General features: G+C 42.9%; 1 protein-coding gene and 2 non-coding genes across 3 annotated transcripts; 2 read left to right on the forward strand and 1 right to left on the reverse strand.

Annotated features, from left to right (window-relative positions):
* The first annotated feature begins 4168 nt into the window (after positions 1–4168).
* LOC148670307 (U7 small nuclear RNA) lies at positions 4169–4224 on the forward strand. The gene has a single exon (XR_015938969.1). It is a non-coding gene; the product is annotated as a U7 small nuclear RNA (small nuclear RNA).
* A 306-nt stretch (positions 4225–4530) lies between these two features.
* LOC148670308 (histone H4-like) lies at positions 4531–4842 on the reverse strand. The gene has a single exon (XM_088632657.1). The coding sequence runs from the start codon at positions 4840–4842 to the stop codon at positions 4531–4533; it is 312 nt and encodes a 103-aa protein (XP_088488783.1).
* Positions 4843–12134: 7292 nt separating this feature from the next.
* trnal-uag (transfer RNA leucine (anticodon UAG)) lies at positions 12135–12216 on the forward strand. The gene has a single exon. It is a non-coding gene; the product is annotated as a tRNA-Leu (tRNA).
* The last annotated feature ends 3435 nt before the right edge of the window (positions 12217–15651 follow it).

The raw sequence follows: 15651 nt of genomic DNA on the forward strand, positions 1-15651 counted from the left end.
GGCCGGAGCCTATGAGGAAGACAAACCAGAGGACCATCACAGTCCTCACATACAACCCCTACAAACCAATGGAACTGGTAACAGCGTACCTAGGGAGGTATGTAACTGTGGTGGGCAAACCGACGGAGATCAGGGACAGTTGCGGTGTCTGGTATGGCAAACGCCAGTACCGAGTCCTCCTGAAAGAGGACCCAGAGGGCATCGACGGTTTCCAGCACCCCCCGGCCTGCTTCAACTTCGGATCCGACAGGGGGTACCTTTACTACCCCAGGATGCCACAAGGAGAACACGTGTGACATCGTCAGATGTCACAACTGTAACAAAGAGGGGCACCTGGCAAAAACCTGCCGGACAGCCAAAAAGTGCAATGGATGAGGCGCCGAGGGACACCTCCTTCACCAATGCAAGGTAAACAAACCTTCGTTTGTGCAGGTGGTGGAAGCCGGCCGGCAGAAACCGGTCTCAAGACAAAGGGAGAGAGGTGAGAACAAAGAACCCGCACCTCCCCTGCAGAGAACCGAAACTTCCGAGGCCACACCCCCAGCTGCACCAGTGCCACAAGATGGCTGCCAGGACGACGGACAAAATGGCTGACCGGAGAAAGGGCCCTAATAACTCCCAGCAAGAAGGGAAAGAGAAAGCGGGAGAAGAGATGCAGGGCGGATCCACCTTCGGAAGGACAAAAGAAAAGAGTGGTAAGGGAGAACCGTTTCCTCGTCCTAGAGGAAACGGAACTTTCTTCCCCTGAGGCCCAGGAACAACCGGAGGAGGCAGCCCAGGAAATGGAAACCCTCCCCCCCGAGTCCAACGGACAACAGGAGGAGGCAGCCCATGAAGTCGGAACCCCCTCCCCCGAGGCACATGAACAACATGAAGAGGCAGCGCAGGAAGTCGGAACCCCCTCCCCCAAGGCCCAGGAGCAACTGGAGGTCCCCGAAACTCCTAGAGAAAGGGAAGAAAAAAGCCTTCCCAAAGCGGTGGTGGAGAGTATCCTCAAGGAAGACGAGGATTACTTTGAAGCCGCCCTGGAGCCGGGACTGATGGTAGAGCTGGACCTGTCCAGCATGTTTACCTTTCAGTCCCCAGCGAGACCTGGAGGGAGCCCAGCATATTCCCCCCAGGACCCGAACGAGAGGAGTTACATCTAGGCTAAACAGTGCCCAGATGTAGACTCCCAAGTTTTCCACTGTAAGCACAAAAAGAGGAGGTTCAACTTTCACTTGTTTAATCATGATTGTGAAACTTACCTTTCTAACAACTAACGTGAGAGGGCTAATAGACCCGTTGAAAAGACGGGGAGTCTTTCATGATCTGGCCTCAAAGTCTTTCTCAGTTTGTTTCTTACAGGAGGTCCACCTGAAGGATGAAAGCGACAAGCTGACATTCACCAGGGAATGGACGAAGGGAGAATCATGCTGGAGCGTAGGAGGGGTCCACTCTTCTGGAGTGGGAATCCTCCTCGGAGACCCAGAGATGAATCTGGTTTCCTCCTTCCCGGTGGTGCAGGGCCGGATCCTGGTCGCAGACATCGACTGGAGGGGGCAGAAGTTGAGAGCAATTAACGTCTATGCTCTGACAGAACCCTCTATCCTGAAGGAAGTGTTTGCTGACCTGGCCAGCTGCTGCACCACCAACAGACAGGTGGTGCTTGGCGGGGACTTCAACGTCGACCGAGAGAAGGGGAGCGACGCTAGCTCGGCAGAGCTGGAATCGCTACTTAAGCAGTTCTCCCTGGTAGACGGTTTCAGATGGTGCCGCCCTAACGACGCCGGAACAACATGGAAAAACTCCCGGGGAGTGTGCAGCCGCCTGGACTACATCTTTCTGCACACGACCTGCTCCCTGGAGTCGGCGACGGTGTCCCCGGAGTGGTATTCCAGCCACGAGCGCTTGACAGTGGTGGCTAACACCAACCTGCCGGCATTCGGTCGTGGGTACTGGAAGCTGAACCGGGAGATACTGGAGGAAGACGACTTCAAGGCACTGTTCCGTAAAGACTACGCGAGCTGGGTCGATCTGAGAGACGGCTACAGCTCCCTGGTGGAATGGTGGGAGTCGGTGAAAGACAGGACCTGAACCCTGGCGCAGACGTACTGCAGACGGAAGGCGGCCAGGGAGAGGAAGGAAGCTGCACGACTCCAGAGACAACTAGAGGAGGAGTACAGCTCGGCTAACGGGGGAGGAGCCTTCAATTCAGCCCGGGCACGGGACCTGAAGGAGAGGCTCCGCAAACTCAATCAGGTCCGAGGAGCCCAAAAAAAGAGGGTGATCCACGGCCTGAGATGGGGAGATGGAGAGGAAGTGCTGGACGAGAGCGACAAGGTAGAAGCGGCCACTGCTTTCTACACGGAGCTCTTTTCAGAAAAGCAGATGGAGGTGGAGGCAGGCGATGCTCAGAATACTGGGGGTTTCCTTCCAGAGCCAGGACAATGAGACCAATAACTGGACCAAGAGGATCGCCAAGGTGAATGCGAAGCTGGGTCTGTGGAAAACGCGGTCGCTGTCCTACACAGGGAAAGTGATGGTGTTGAAAGCAGACATCCTGCCGGCTTTGGTTTACCTGGCGGTGGTGTACCCGCTGCCGGCCAGACTCAGACGAGCGCTGCAAGGGATGATCTTCTGCTTCGTCTGGGGCGGCAATTACGAGTACATCACGAGAAACCGGATGTGTCAGCCGGTCGAGGAAGGGGTTCGAGATGTCCCACATTTCCCCCTGAAACTCGACTGCATCTTCTACTGCAACCTCTGTCGGGCGCTGCAGGAGCCCATTGGCCACAAGTACCAGTACTTTGTCAGGCTGTGGCTCTCCGTCCCGATGAGGCACTTGGTCCAGTGGTCAAACACTGGGCCCAAGGCAGAGAGGCGACCGAAGTTCTACACCCACGCTGTCAAGTGGAGCAGGAGGTACAAGGCCACGAGACAGCCAGAGCTCTGCACCAACCACAGAGCCCTGTACAAAGAGGTGAGGGGGCATTTGGTCGCTGACGAAAGGCTGCAGGTTCCCAGACAAGTCTGGGAAAGGACACAGCCCAAAGAACTTGACAACCAACTGAAGGACCTCAACTGGATGGCTGTGCACAAGAGACTGGCTACCAGAGAGGTCCTCTACAGACACTCGCTAACCAGGAATCCGCATTGCCCCCGGGACACGTGTTTTGTCGAGGAGACTCAGGAGCACGTGTTCTGGAGCTGCCTCTTCGCCAAGGCGGTGTGGGGCAGAATGGACAACATTATGCAACTCCTGGGAAAGGATGCGGTGCTCAGTTACCAGTACATTCTGCTGGGTGCTGGCACCCACCGGACTGGACAAGGGGACACAGGACCTGTGGGGGCTGCTACTGTCCCTCTCAAAACAAGGACTGTGGAAGGCGAGGAACACTCTCATCCGGCACAACATAAAGTGGGGGGCGAGGGAGCTGGAGGAGAGGATCCTGGCGGACCTCAGGAGGAGGACGAAGCATCACGTCGCCAAATGGGGTTTCCCCACGGCGAGGGAGTGCTGGAATGGACTTTGGGCCCTATACAGGGATTAAAGGACAATAGCAAGTGGTAGGTTTGGAAGGACTCTCTTAATTGCGCAAATCCGCCCCCACTTGCAAAGATTGTTAACGGACAATCAATCTCCGTTCCGCCGTTGTTTTTTATTACATGGAGTGTTAATATGTGTGAGATGTTCCTTTTGAGATGTTTTTTTTGTGGAATAAAGTATATTTTGTAGAACAAAAAAAAATCTTATGACAAGGTTTACAAGTTATCTGTTGAACTACATTCTAATAGGTGTGGTCACATTCCAGGTCATTTGTTTACGTTTTTGTTTCTGCAGCAACTGTTAGATGAAATGTGCTAATATGTAACCTAACTCCAGTGTGAATAACTAGAAGAGGGGAGCAGCTCCATTCCAGACCAAGGGAGCTTTGAGATTGGCTGGGCCAGATCTCTCATTTGCATATCTGATTTGGAAATATAACACTACACCCCCTTCTTGCATGGATTTAACTTGCACCCAAGAGTCCCCTACTGTGTATTGCTACTTATTTTTTTATGATAAGTGGTGATTACCAGTTGACAGGTTTTATTTGTTAAATTATAAATGGTTTTGTATTATCATCCTGAATTACATGTACTCAAGGTTTGGTAGGGAATGTGTTTTCATTTCATTTACCAAATTGAATTTTTGCTCTTTTAGTATTTGTCTAGAAGGCTTTCTGAAGTCAGGAAGCCCATTTATTTGGTGAAAAAAGATTCTGTATTAATATTAATATTGCTCATACAACATAAATAGGGTCTTTTATGAATAAAAAGATCTTGCACTTGGAAATCTTGATAAAGCTGTGTGCTTCCATACACTCGAGCAGTTTTGATTCCTAATATTTGACCTTAGGTGTGGGAACGGGTCTTTTTTGCAATTTGATTTCCAATTGATCAGCACAGTATAGAAAATAGACCCATAAAGCAACCTCAGCAGTGACAAATGTCACTGGGTCACTTGGGTTTATACGTCGGGGTCCGGTAGTGAAGCTCCGCTCCTGTTTAGCCTCCGAAGCCGTACAGGGTGCGGCCCTGGCGCTTCAGCGCGTACACCACGTCCATGGCGGTGACGGTCTTCCTCTTGGCATGCTCGGTGTAGGTGACGGCGTCGCGGATGACGTTCTCCAGGAACACCTTCAGCACCCCGCGGGTCTCCTCGTAGATCAGCCCAGAGATACGCTTCACTCCCCCACGGCGAGCCAGGTGGCGGATGGCGGGCTTGGTGATTCCCTGGATGTTGTCACGGAGAACCTTATGGTGACGCTTAGCGCCTCCTTTCCCGAGTCCCTTTCTGCCTTCGCCTCTTCCAGACATCTTCTAGTTATCAGCTGTGAACACGACACACACTGCTCATCTTTGATGTATAATAGACATCTTTCTTTGATGTCTATTATACATCAAAGAAAGATTTTTATAGGTGTAGAAACTAGTAAATAAAGCCAATGATTTGTTTTAGAAATGTATTCTTAAAATATACAATTATTCACACCTGAACAATATGTAGTTCAAATTATACATTATATACAATATAATTGTACATAATACAATATACATTATATACAATATTGTATTGAAATATCTAATCATCATAAAAAACACAACTAGTAAACTTCAGTTACAAATTCTAGTAACATGGCAATATATATAGTAATGACAAACACAAACTAATTAATTACTAACTAATTACATGAACACACTAATATTTAACTCAAAACCACATTTCGATTCAAATATAAATTTTTAAAATTTACAACTTCTTTATTTCCACGAAAATATTATTAATGTAGCACAAACGCTACTTTCTAATAAAGACCGAAAGAAACTGTTTGTTTTGTGTCTCATGGTGATCCTCCTCTCGATACTAATGAAATGTTTATGATCCCTCGAGAAATAAAAGGAGTTTAAAATCCTCATGCTCACCTATTGTATAAGGCTCTGCATGGCTTGGCACCTCAGTACCTGTCTGAACTATTATCGCCCTACTCCCCACCTCGCAACCTTCACTCTTCTAATTCTGGTCTCCTAACTGTCCTCCAAGCCCATCTTCACTTTATGGGTGACAGGGCCTTCTCCTGTTATGCCCCCAAGCTCTGGAACTCTCTCCCCAAGGATATCAGAGAGTCACCTTCTCTAAACTCCTTCGAATCCAGACTCAAAACCCTCTTCTTTAGAAAAGCTTTTACTTAACTGGTTCCATTCTTCACCACTCTGCTTTTCTTAGTACCACCATCAATGGTCTCCTCTATATATTGTAATTGTGTTTTATCTTGTGTATTCTTCTTATTTATTGTTGTTGTCATTCTGTAAAGAGCTTTGAGAAGCCACCTTAAAAAGCGCTATATAAAATAACGTTTATTATTATTATTACCTGTGATTTTGTGTGTTTGACTGATGGGCAAAGATCCCAGACAGTGACTGGATCCCTGGATCTCTTGAGTTCCACCAGCAGGATCAGGGAAAGGAATCCACATTGGTCCTGGTGGAGGGGAGACCCCATTACCTGTAAAGCGCTTTGAGTGGAATGTCCAGAAAAGCGCTATATAAGTGTAAGCAATTATTATTATTATTATTATTATTATTATTATTATTATTATTATTATTATTATTATTGTGTCTGAACATCTTTTCGAGGCTAAAAAATTAACTGGGATACTGTTGATATAAAAAAGTGAAATATACATAATAATAATAATATAATAATAAACTTTATTTTATATAGCGAATTTAAAAGTGGCTTCGCAAAGCGCATTACAGGATGACAATAACAATAAATAAGAAAACAACAATAAATAAGAAGAATACACAAGATAAGACACAATTACAATTACAACAATACAACAATAACAATAGAGGAGACTGTGGAAGGTGGTACTAAGTAGAGCAGAGGGGTGGAGAATGGAACCAGTTAAGTAAAGGCTTTTCTGAAGAATAAGGTTTTGAGTCTGGATTTGAAGGAGTTTAGAGAAGGTGACTCTCTAATATCCTTGGGCAAAGAGTTCCAGAGCTTGGGGGCAAAACAGGAGAAGGCCCTGTCACCTATACAACGTAGACGGGCTTGTGGGACAGTAAGGAGGGCAGAATTTGAAGAGCGGAGGTTGCGAGGTGGTGAGTAGGGCGAGTAGAGCCTTATAGGTGAGCATGAGGATTTTAAAATCTACGCGGAATTTGACCGGAAGCCAGTCCAAGGACTCCAGGATAGGAGTAATGTGAACACATGCACTAGACCTGGTCAGGATTCTGGCTGCTGAATTTTGGACATACTGCAGTTTGTTCAGAGTAGATTTAGATACCCCAGCGAGTAGAGCATTGCAGTAGTCAATTCGAGAGAATACAAATATGTTGATCAGCTTTTCAGCCACAGTTAATGATAGCATAGGGCGTAGTCTTGCGATATTTCTAAGGTGAAAAAAATATGTTTTTGACAGTATGCTGAATATGTGGGTCAAATGTTAAGCCAGAATCGGATATAACCCCAAGGTTTTTCAATTTTGATTGAAGCTCAAGTAGAGAGCCATAGGGTTACAGTACTGGCTTTACAAAGTTGATGGGGGGTACCAATAAGCATGACTTCAGTTTTGTCGCAATCACATAGCAGAAGATGGCTTCAAACTATCAACCTCTGGGTTATGGACCCAGCACGCTTCTGCTGCGCCACTGTCATAGATTCAACACACCTGCTCTATCTTTACTTTCTAAAAGTGCACCCGAGATGAAAAGTCTAAACGGTAAACCCAGACGTCACTTTGAGCTCTTGGTCTTTCATAGTACAAATCATCACACGCTACTCTACATGGGCTTGTCTTCAAGATCGTTGTGAACTAAACCTTCTGCTTTTCGAGGCAACTAATTCTTTCGTCGTTAATTCCCAAATCTTCAATGAGAATCAGTGAAACGAAAACCAAACACATCTATACACTCGCGTCCTAGCGTGAAAGAAAAATGATGGAAGCATTTGAGAAATAACAAGAGTAGTCTGAACAGCTCCAGTCTATCAACTGCTCTACAAAGTGATCGCTACTTCCACACCCAGTTTATAACACTGAAAACGACTCAGGAAGCACAGCAAAGTTCTAAAACCAGCGAATGCATCTGCATACATAAAACGTCAATTTTTCAAAAGTAAAATCTTCAGCTTTGAAATATTGTCATCCATTTATTTTAGTTTTTCTCTTTTTTACATAACATGCTTTCAAGAAATAAACTGTCTTGTAATGAAGGCTGCATTAGAAAATGTGCATCTTGTTAAATTAAAATCGGCACATCCCAGTGGGCGAAAGATGTAGAATATACAACTATTAAACGCATACCTTAGATGTATAAATGTGCTCCGTAACTGCTCTAGAATGAAATTCTAATATAAGTCTATCGTTATACGTCAATTATATGTCTATGGTTATATGTTCATTATACGTAAATGGCTGGAATTCTATTATACGGATAAATTTAGAGGACTATTACACATATATATATAGTTAAAGGTCTGTTATACAACAAAGACAGATTTTATAGGTGTAGAAACTAATAAATAAAGCCAATGATTTGTTTTAGAAATTTATTCTGAAAATATACAATTATTCACACCTGAAAAATATATAGTTCAAATTATACATTATATACAATATTGTAATCAACAAATGGCTAATCATCATATAAAACACAACTAATCAACTTCAGTTACAAATTCTAGTAACATGGCAATATATATATAGTAATGACAAACAAACTAATTACATGAACACGCTAATATTTAACTCAAAACCACATTTCGATTCAAATATAAATTTTAAAATTTACAACTTCTATATTTCCGAAAATATATTAATGTAGCACAAACGCTACTTTCTAATAAAGACAGAAAGAAACTGTTTGTTTTGTGTCTCATAGTGATCCTCCTCTCGATCCTAATGAAATGTTTAATATGATCCCTCGAGAAAAAAAAGGAGTCAATTTCCACCTGGAATGATTGATGCCCCATCATTTTGTAATATCCCCGGAAGTTTATACAGTAGAATCCTGGTTCGTTGTTTAAATTCAAGGTAAACAAGACTAAAGAAAGTAAATGGAAACTTGATGTCGAACTGGAATTGAAATCACCCGGAACATTTCACTACATTCAGCAGTACGTGCCAGAGAGTCACACTTGCTATCAGTTCGATAGATAAGTTATTAGAGCAGAGGACTGTAATAGAAACAGTGGGGAATCCTTAGGTCACTGGTTCGACTCCGGCTCGAAAAAAGGTGCTTTTTGTGTACTTCAATCAAACAGTTAAAATAGCCAATCTTATTCACCCAGACGTTGATCAAAAGCTCAGTAAACGACGAAGCAGAGGCTCTTGTTCCGAATTCAGCTCACGTCTGATTGTCTTGTTTTGGCCAAGATCTGATCTTTGAATTCAGGGACTACTCTGTCTGCTTTGTACAGTAATTCAAAAGTTGATACAAATGTCATGTTTGTATTGTAGATATAATGGTGTTCTCTGTTTTTAAAGGATAGGTACTTAATTGGCTTTAAGATTTGGTTTTGATTTTGTATCGTTGTATTATTAAGTTTGTGCTTTTTGTGTTTTTAACATATTGTGAACTTATTTTTTAAACAAATGCTTACAAAGGCAAACAAGGCACACATCTGTTTATACCAGCGGTGAATTGTACATTTTTTAAAGTACAAGCTACTGTTCACTTTTGGGAGTATAACAGGTTCGATATAAAGGGGCACAGGGGCGGAGTGGTGGCTCTGTGGCTCAGGATCTGCGCTTGTGACTGGAAGGTTGCTGGTTCAAATCCCGTGGCCGGCAGAGGAATCCTACTCCGTTGGGCCCCTGAGCATGGCCCTTAACCCTAACTGCTCCAGGGGTGCCGTACAATGGCAGACTTTTGCTCTGACCCCAAGCTTCTCTCCCCATCTGTGTCTCCATGGAGAAAAGCTGAGGTATGCGAAAAGACAAATTCCTAATGCAAGAAATTGTATAGGGCTAATAAAGAAACATTATCATTATCATTAAAGTGGCAAAAATATAAAAGTGGAAAATACCCCAGGCTGCGTGTAAAGGGCTCATTGTTTTCTTGTAAAATACGGCGTATTGTGCACGAAATGTTGCAGAAACACAATCTTTAAAGTGATATCTTCCCTTCCTCTCGTGGAATTCACACGATGTGAGCAATTGTTTTTGTTCTTTTTTTCAAGTTGCGATCCCAAGAGCATCAGACACACAGTCTGACAGTAACCAAACCAGGATGGATTCTGCTGGGAGCCGGACTGAGCTCATTCTCACTCCCTGTGCTAAAAACAGAATTAATTCTTCCCCGAACATCGCCTACAGCTGCTAGATGGTGCTCTGCGTCTTACTGCTCCGGCAATTGCTTTGACGAAAGACAGATCACTTGTGTGCTTTTAACCTTCTCGCAGCTACAGGTGAGACTGGCGCTCGCTATATGAAGGCACCCGCTGGTACACATTCTCTAACTTCCACAATCGCGACAGACTTCGCTTAAAAAAAAAAAAGTAGATATAGCCCTGAAAAAAGCATTAGCTTTATCAGTTTTTACATTAATCTATTTTGAATCAAAGTTTGATATTTTTTTATTTTTGATTGCATTTTACATTATAATAATAATAATAATAATCATCATCACTTACACTTATATAGCACTGTTCTGGATACTCCACTCAATGCGCTTTACAGGTAATGGGGATTCCCCTCCACCACCACCATTCTCCTGAATGATCACAGAGAGTCAGAACCTCGGTTTTACGTCTCAGCCGAAGGATTTTTAGCGCGACACACAAACCCTTTGTCTTTTTTAGAGTGATTTTTAAACAGACATAAATGTAGAAAATGTGTTTTTTTTAGTACTGCAATAGCAGGGTCAGTGGCGTAATGAATAACGCGTCAGGCCTCGCGTCAGAAAATTATAGGTTGGCCTGCCGTCTGGCTTGTTGCGTTTATACCACTTACATTCTTTTATATAAATGAACTGCACCTGAAAGCTATAGAAAACACTTTGGGTAAGTTGTCTGCAGCCTCATGCGAATTTCGACAACTTACCCAAAACACTGTACTGTCTGGAGATCAGCTCCAGCTCTGAACTCAATTGCAATGAAAAACCATGCGTAACAAAACTGGAGAACAGCTGAACTTGTGCTCAGGTCGGTGATGAGGGTTCAGAACTGTCGTTGTAATTAGCATGAACTGCACAGGCTCAGAATTAGACCATGTCAATTAGTCTGATCAGTGTAGGACACGTTAATGTAGAATTATTAATAGGTTTATTAGTTAGTTCAGGTTTACCCACCTGAACTAATGTAGAATTATTACTTGGTCTCTTGTTTGTATATAAATGAACATCTCTGACAACTTAATGTTAGTTTTACGATGTAGGTCAGGCGTTGACATATGCACGAGTATACGAAATGTCTCACTCCTGATTCAACTCATGTTCTATAGGAGATTGGCGATTCCTCCTGTTTCTCGTACAACCATATCAGAACAGAAGCCCGTGTCACCCAGCTGTGATTCAAGATCGACTCGCATCTTTATCCCTTTTTTGTTCGTGATCATTATTTTCTTTAATTATGATCAATATTGAACTTTTTCGAAATGAAATGACAATAATCAAACATGTAGGCAGATTTTTGAAAAGTATTCGGAATTGACAGGGTGCCCCTTTGGAACAGTCGTCAGAAAATGTGAGAAACTGAAAGTTATGTAAGCTCTCACACAAAGCATTGAAGATTGGAATCTGAGTGTAAAAAAGCTACCCGTCTTCCAGTGATAGGCAGGGATACACACCATGACTCGAATAGACTCAGCGAACTTTAACACCTATGATATTACGAATGCTTTGCATGTGTTGAATTTCAAGAAGGAACTACTACAACAGTTGTGGACATAATTCATTACCACCAGCAAAGTCCAATGCCGGCAACTTCTGAGAAAATAATGTTCACTCATGGAATTTGGTCTTTGAATGGCTGGCGGGAAAATTAATTTATACTCCTGTTGCACCCTCAGCTGAAACATGTTAATATAACAACGCAGATTTGTTGGAGAACCTGACAAGAATTATTGGGTTAGCACTGTATGTATTCTTGTATATTTACTTTAATTTTAATATAAATGTAAACATGCATGCTGTATAATCTATTGTAATTTTAAAATATGTTAGCTGAGGATGCGAGGAGGGCTATTATACCTTGTGAAACACGCAAGGAACTGTAAAAAAGGCTGGTATTTGAAAAAAAATTGGCAATCATAAGAAAACCACAATTTATGTGGTATTATCATCAATATCCTTCAAAATCTACGTTCAAATGAAGGATTTGAAGAAACTATGAAAAAAGCAACTGTAGTAGCAGAGGATTTTGATTTTTGCTCTTCAAGTCAGTAGATCACTGTAGAGTTGCACCCCTATAAACAGCACAAAGGATGAATCCCACCTCCTTCGTTATTGCTGGTTGTGCCGGTGAAAGTAGCGTTTGTGCTATTGAAAGCATCTCGGAAGATAAAGGTGCAGTCACTTCCACATGATATCATTAGATCCAACGACAAGAGCTGAAGCCCCCGGCATTTCCCAAGCCAGCAATGTGAGGAAGCTAAGCATGGGAAGGTAGTGTGGCCAAGCGGTCTAAGGCGCTGGATTTAGGCTCCAGTCTCTCTGGGGGTGTGGGTTTGAATCCCACTGCTGCCAAATGTTAGTGTTTTAAGACCTGCAATACGATCAGTAAAAGTGCTTTTTGTTAGGCTGCGTAGGTGTTTAGAGATAGACTTTCTAAAAGACAGGCTGTCAGCTTAACATCAAGGCAGAAAAAATATTTTGTTTTCTCTACAGAAATTCTCTTTGGCACGTTCAGCTTTATGTAGGGAACAACGTCTGCCGAGATCACTTTTCTGGCAGTGCACATGATAGTATACCGGCAAGTACATTTACTGTAATATTGGCTGTGGTGTTGAGCTGCTTTTGTCTGTGAAACTTTTAATTCTTCACGCCGAATCGTTGGCAGGGGTAAAGCTTATTAAATCTTTGAACATAGCGCTCCATCAGAAATACTTTGTTTGTGCTCAAAAGAGATCAGAGGATTAACTTCATGAATTCACATAGCATACCTTACAGGAAAGATTTAAAAGGGCAATTGATTGTGCTTCCTGATGTTGTTCCTGTGGTTTCTTTGGGTACAAAGGTGAATGTTCTTTGACGTTCTGCTAGAGTATCCACTGGGTGGGCTTTATCAATTAGCTCGGTGTAGCGGCGAGGCTTATTAATAAGGCAGAATTAAGTGTTTCTGAGCTTTCCCAAATTAGGCCTCATCGCTCTGTTCATCTCTGTGGTGCAGCCACAGAGAAACTATTCATGCAGGCTGATTTAAGGTTTCCTTTGATAAGGTTTCCTAGGACAGCTCCCAAATGGGGATACACTTAGCTAAGCCTGGCTATCATGATCAATGGTCATCCATTGGCGCCTATCTGTCTAGGGAGTGCCAGATGGACATCTGGACTGCATTCCTAAGTGTCAGGAGTATGTGACTCATATCTCACCTTGATCAACCAATCAGGGACTGGTAGGGCCGAGTAACCCACGTGGGACTCTGATGCCCATGGAACTTTCAGCCAATCAATGAGCTGAAGTTCCTCCAGGTAAAAACAGGCAACACAGAGAGCCTGAGAGATTCAGGAAGATTCTGGAGAGGGTTCTGTGGACTTTTCTAAAGGGAATTCAAAGGAGAATTCCAGGGCAGGACGGCCCAGGAGCAGAAGGCTCCCAAGGGCAGGACATTCTCGCAGCGCGCCTCCTGAACATCCTGAGACTCAGCCTGGACACCAACCGAACGGCCAGTGTGTCCGAGTGGCAGAACTTTCCTTTGTTCTAAGAGTCTAGAGCGGAGGTTGGCAGAGCGTAACCAGAGTATCCACCTGAGGTTAGCACCAGCAGCAGGCCTCGTGAACAGGTCAGAACTGTGGACAGCTGAATCACTATTCAGAACTAGCTCTTCATCAGGAACAAACCGGTCCTTTTCCTGACTTGCTGGGATCCACAGTCATCTTTTCTCCTGTGCACAAACTTTGCTAGTTAAAGCCAACACTAACTAGCCGGTCAGTGAGCATCAGCAGCGCACCGTCGCAAGCTGCACAGCACAGTCTGGCACCTAGCCAGAGAGCGCGGATTGGATAGCAACAGCCTGCAACATTTTCTTTGTGCCCGCAGGAGATCTGAATCCCCAGAGATTGGATGAGTATTCAACTTCAATGCATTACAACTCGAGAATTCAATTGTTATTCCAACCAGTTAATATCAATTTAATTCCTAAGAGTTATGTACTTGTTTTGAGTATCCAATGTAGAAGTTATAACCAAGTGCATTTACGAAACGGTCTAAATGAATGATATACTGAACGTATGTCCTCTTGATATATGTAACTCTTTGTAACTGACTGAATATATACCTTTTGTATTCTGATAACCCTCTCGATAAGATCTGTTAGGTTTATATGCATATTCTATGTATTAATAAATGTATCCTCGTGTATTAGTACCTGTGTGTGTGTGTGTTTTCCTGTGCTGTCTTTTAAAACATATAAGATCACGAGTTTACAGATTTCTCCAAATAACAACTATACATTTTAACCCAGCGGTTAGCATTCTTTCAATCCAATAGTTTTACTCTGGGTAAAAAGCAGCGCAATATACAGAGAGATGATATTCAAATATTTCAACGTTCTTATTGGATTACCTGTATGGAGATATCACTCAGAATTCCTAATATGATTTTGAGTTCAGTTTTGCTTTACTACTTTCAGAGTCTTTTATTGACCTTGCTGAAGCAGAGAAGTGACATAATCACAAATGCGACCTACCTGTGCTGCTGTTTCTGGTTAATAATGCTTATTGCGAGGAAAAAAAAAACAGCTCCTTGCATTAAGAGCAAGAGCAACCAACGCGCTCTCTTGTTGAGTTGGGTTTTTTCCGTGGTGCTCTTCCTCAGATGCAAAGTTATTTGGGGAGCAAAGACCTCTGAGAAGGAGCTTGAATCCGTCAAGAACTCAGAAATTCTAATATCGCACTACCGTCTTGTGTACAGAGATCTGCTTCTTCCTTTTTGAGTGTTTTGGTGTTTAAGAGCACGCTTCCTACCTCGAATGAAAGTTTCAGGAGATGTGTTACCTGATCACACATCTGTGCCGTAGGGGATGTAGCTTAGTGGTAAAGTGCATGCTTTTCATGTATGAAGTCCTGAGTTCACTCCCTGGCATCTCCAGATGTCTTATGTTATTGTGCTCTCATCGCAATCTTCTGTTGAGTGAAAACTCTTTGCTCCTGTTCATAGAGAGCCAGGTTTACACAATTAAATTCAGTCACACACGAAGTGCTACAGTCTTGCTCTGCTGTTTTAAATGTACCTCCAAAGCATTTCGTTCTGTTAACTACCAAATGATTTGAACTAATTGAACGTCATATTCAGGAAATCCAGAGAAGGTCATCAGACTTTTAGTGGCTGTTGAAGAAAACACCTGTTGAATCTCACCAGGGATTTCTTGAGAGATCATTCAGTGAGCAAGTCCTCCCTCTGGACTCCAAACATTTTGGGTTAAACTGTTATTCACATACTCTAACGAAGAGAAACGTTAGTGTCTTCCGGTGTGTGAGCCCATTTCTCAAAAAAAAAAAGTTATATAAATTTAATTGTTCTACTTTTTAGGCTTGCATAGTCTTATTAATATTTCAGTTAAATATTTTTTTCTGTAGTAACATCAATTGATATTAATATTAGTCCTGATTTATAATTTTTTGTCATGGTTGATCTTAAATAATTTTGTAATTAGTTTCAGTTTTGAAAAATCATGCAGAGAAGCTACCAAAACTGGTAATGTTCATATAATGTGTAATGCAATAGCAGCATTTTGGGTTGAAAACAAAAAGTATATCTTGGTATGAATCCTAACACTTCATAGGCAGCGTTCTAGGACTTCTCGCTTCAGATAAAGTTGTCAATACATCATAGATTTCTACTCAATCAATATCAGCAGTGTTATCGCTACCGAACGCTAAATATAGATCCTGGCAATACTTCGTGAGATCTTCGTAAGAAAATCCAAAATACTACGGAAGGAATCAAATATATATGTTTCTT

This window comes from Lepisosteus platostomus, chromosome 5 (genome assembly GCF_059453375.1).
Source record: "Lepisosteus platostomus isolate fLepPlt1 chromosome 5, fLepPlt1.hap1, whole genome shotgun sequence".
In the NCBI taxonomy this organism is placed as follows: domain Eukaryota; kingdom Metazoa; phylum Chordata; class Actinopteri; order Semionotiformes; family Lepisosteidae; genus Lepisosteus; species Lepisosteus platostomus.

Excerpts from the sequence above, each read along its gene's own strand:
- LOC148670308 (XM_088632657.1), bottom strand. The coding sequence starts at position 4,842 with ATGTCTGGAAGAGGCGAAGGCAGAAAGGGACTCGGGAAAGGAGGCGCT.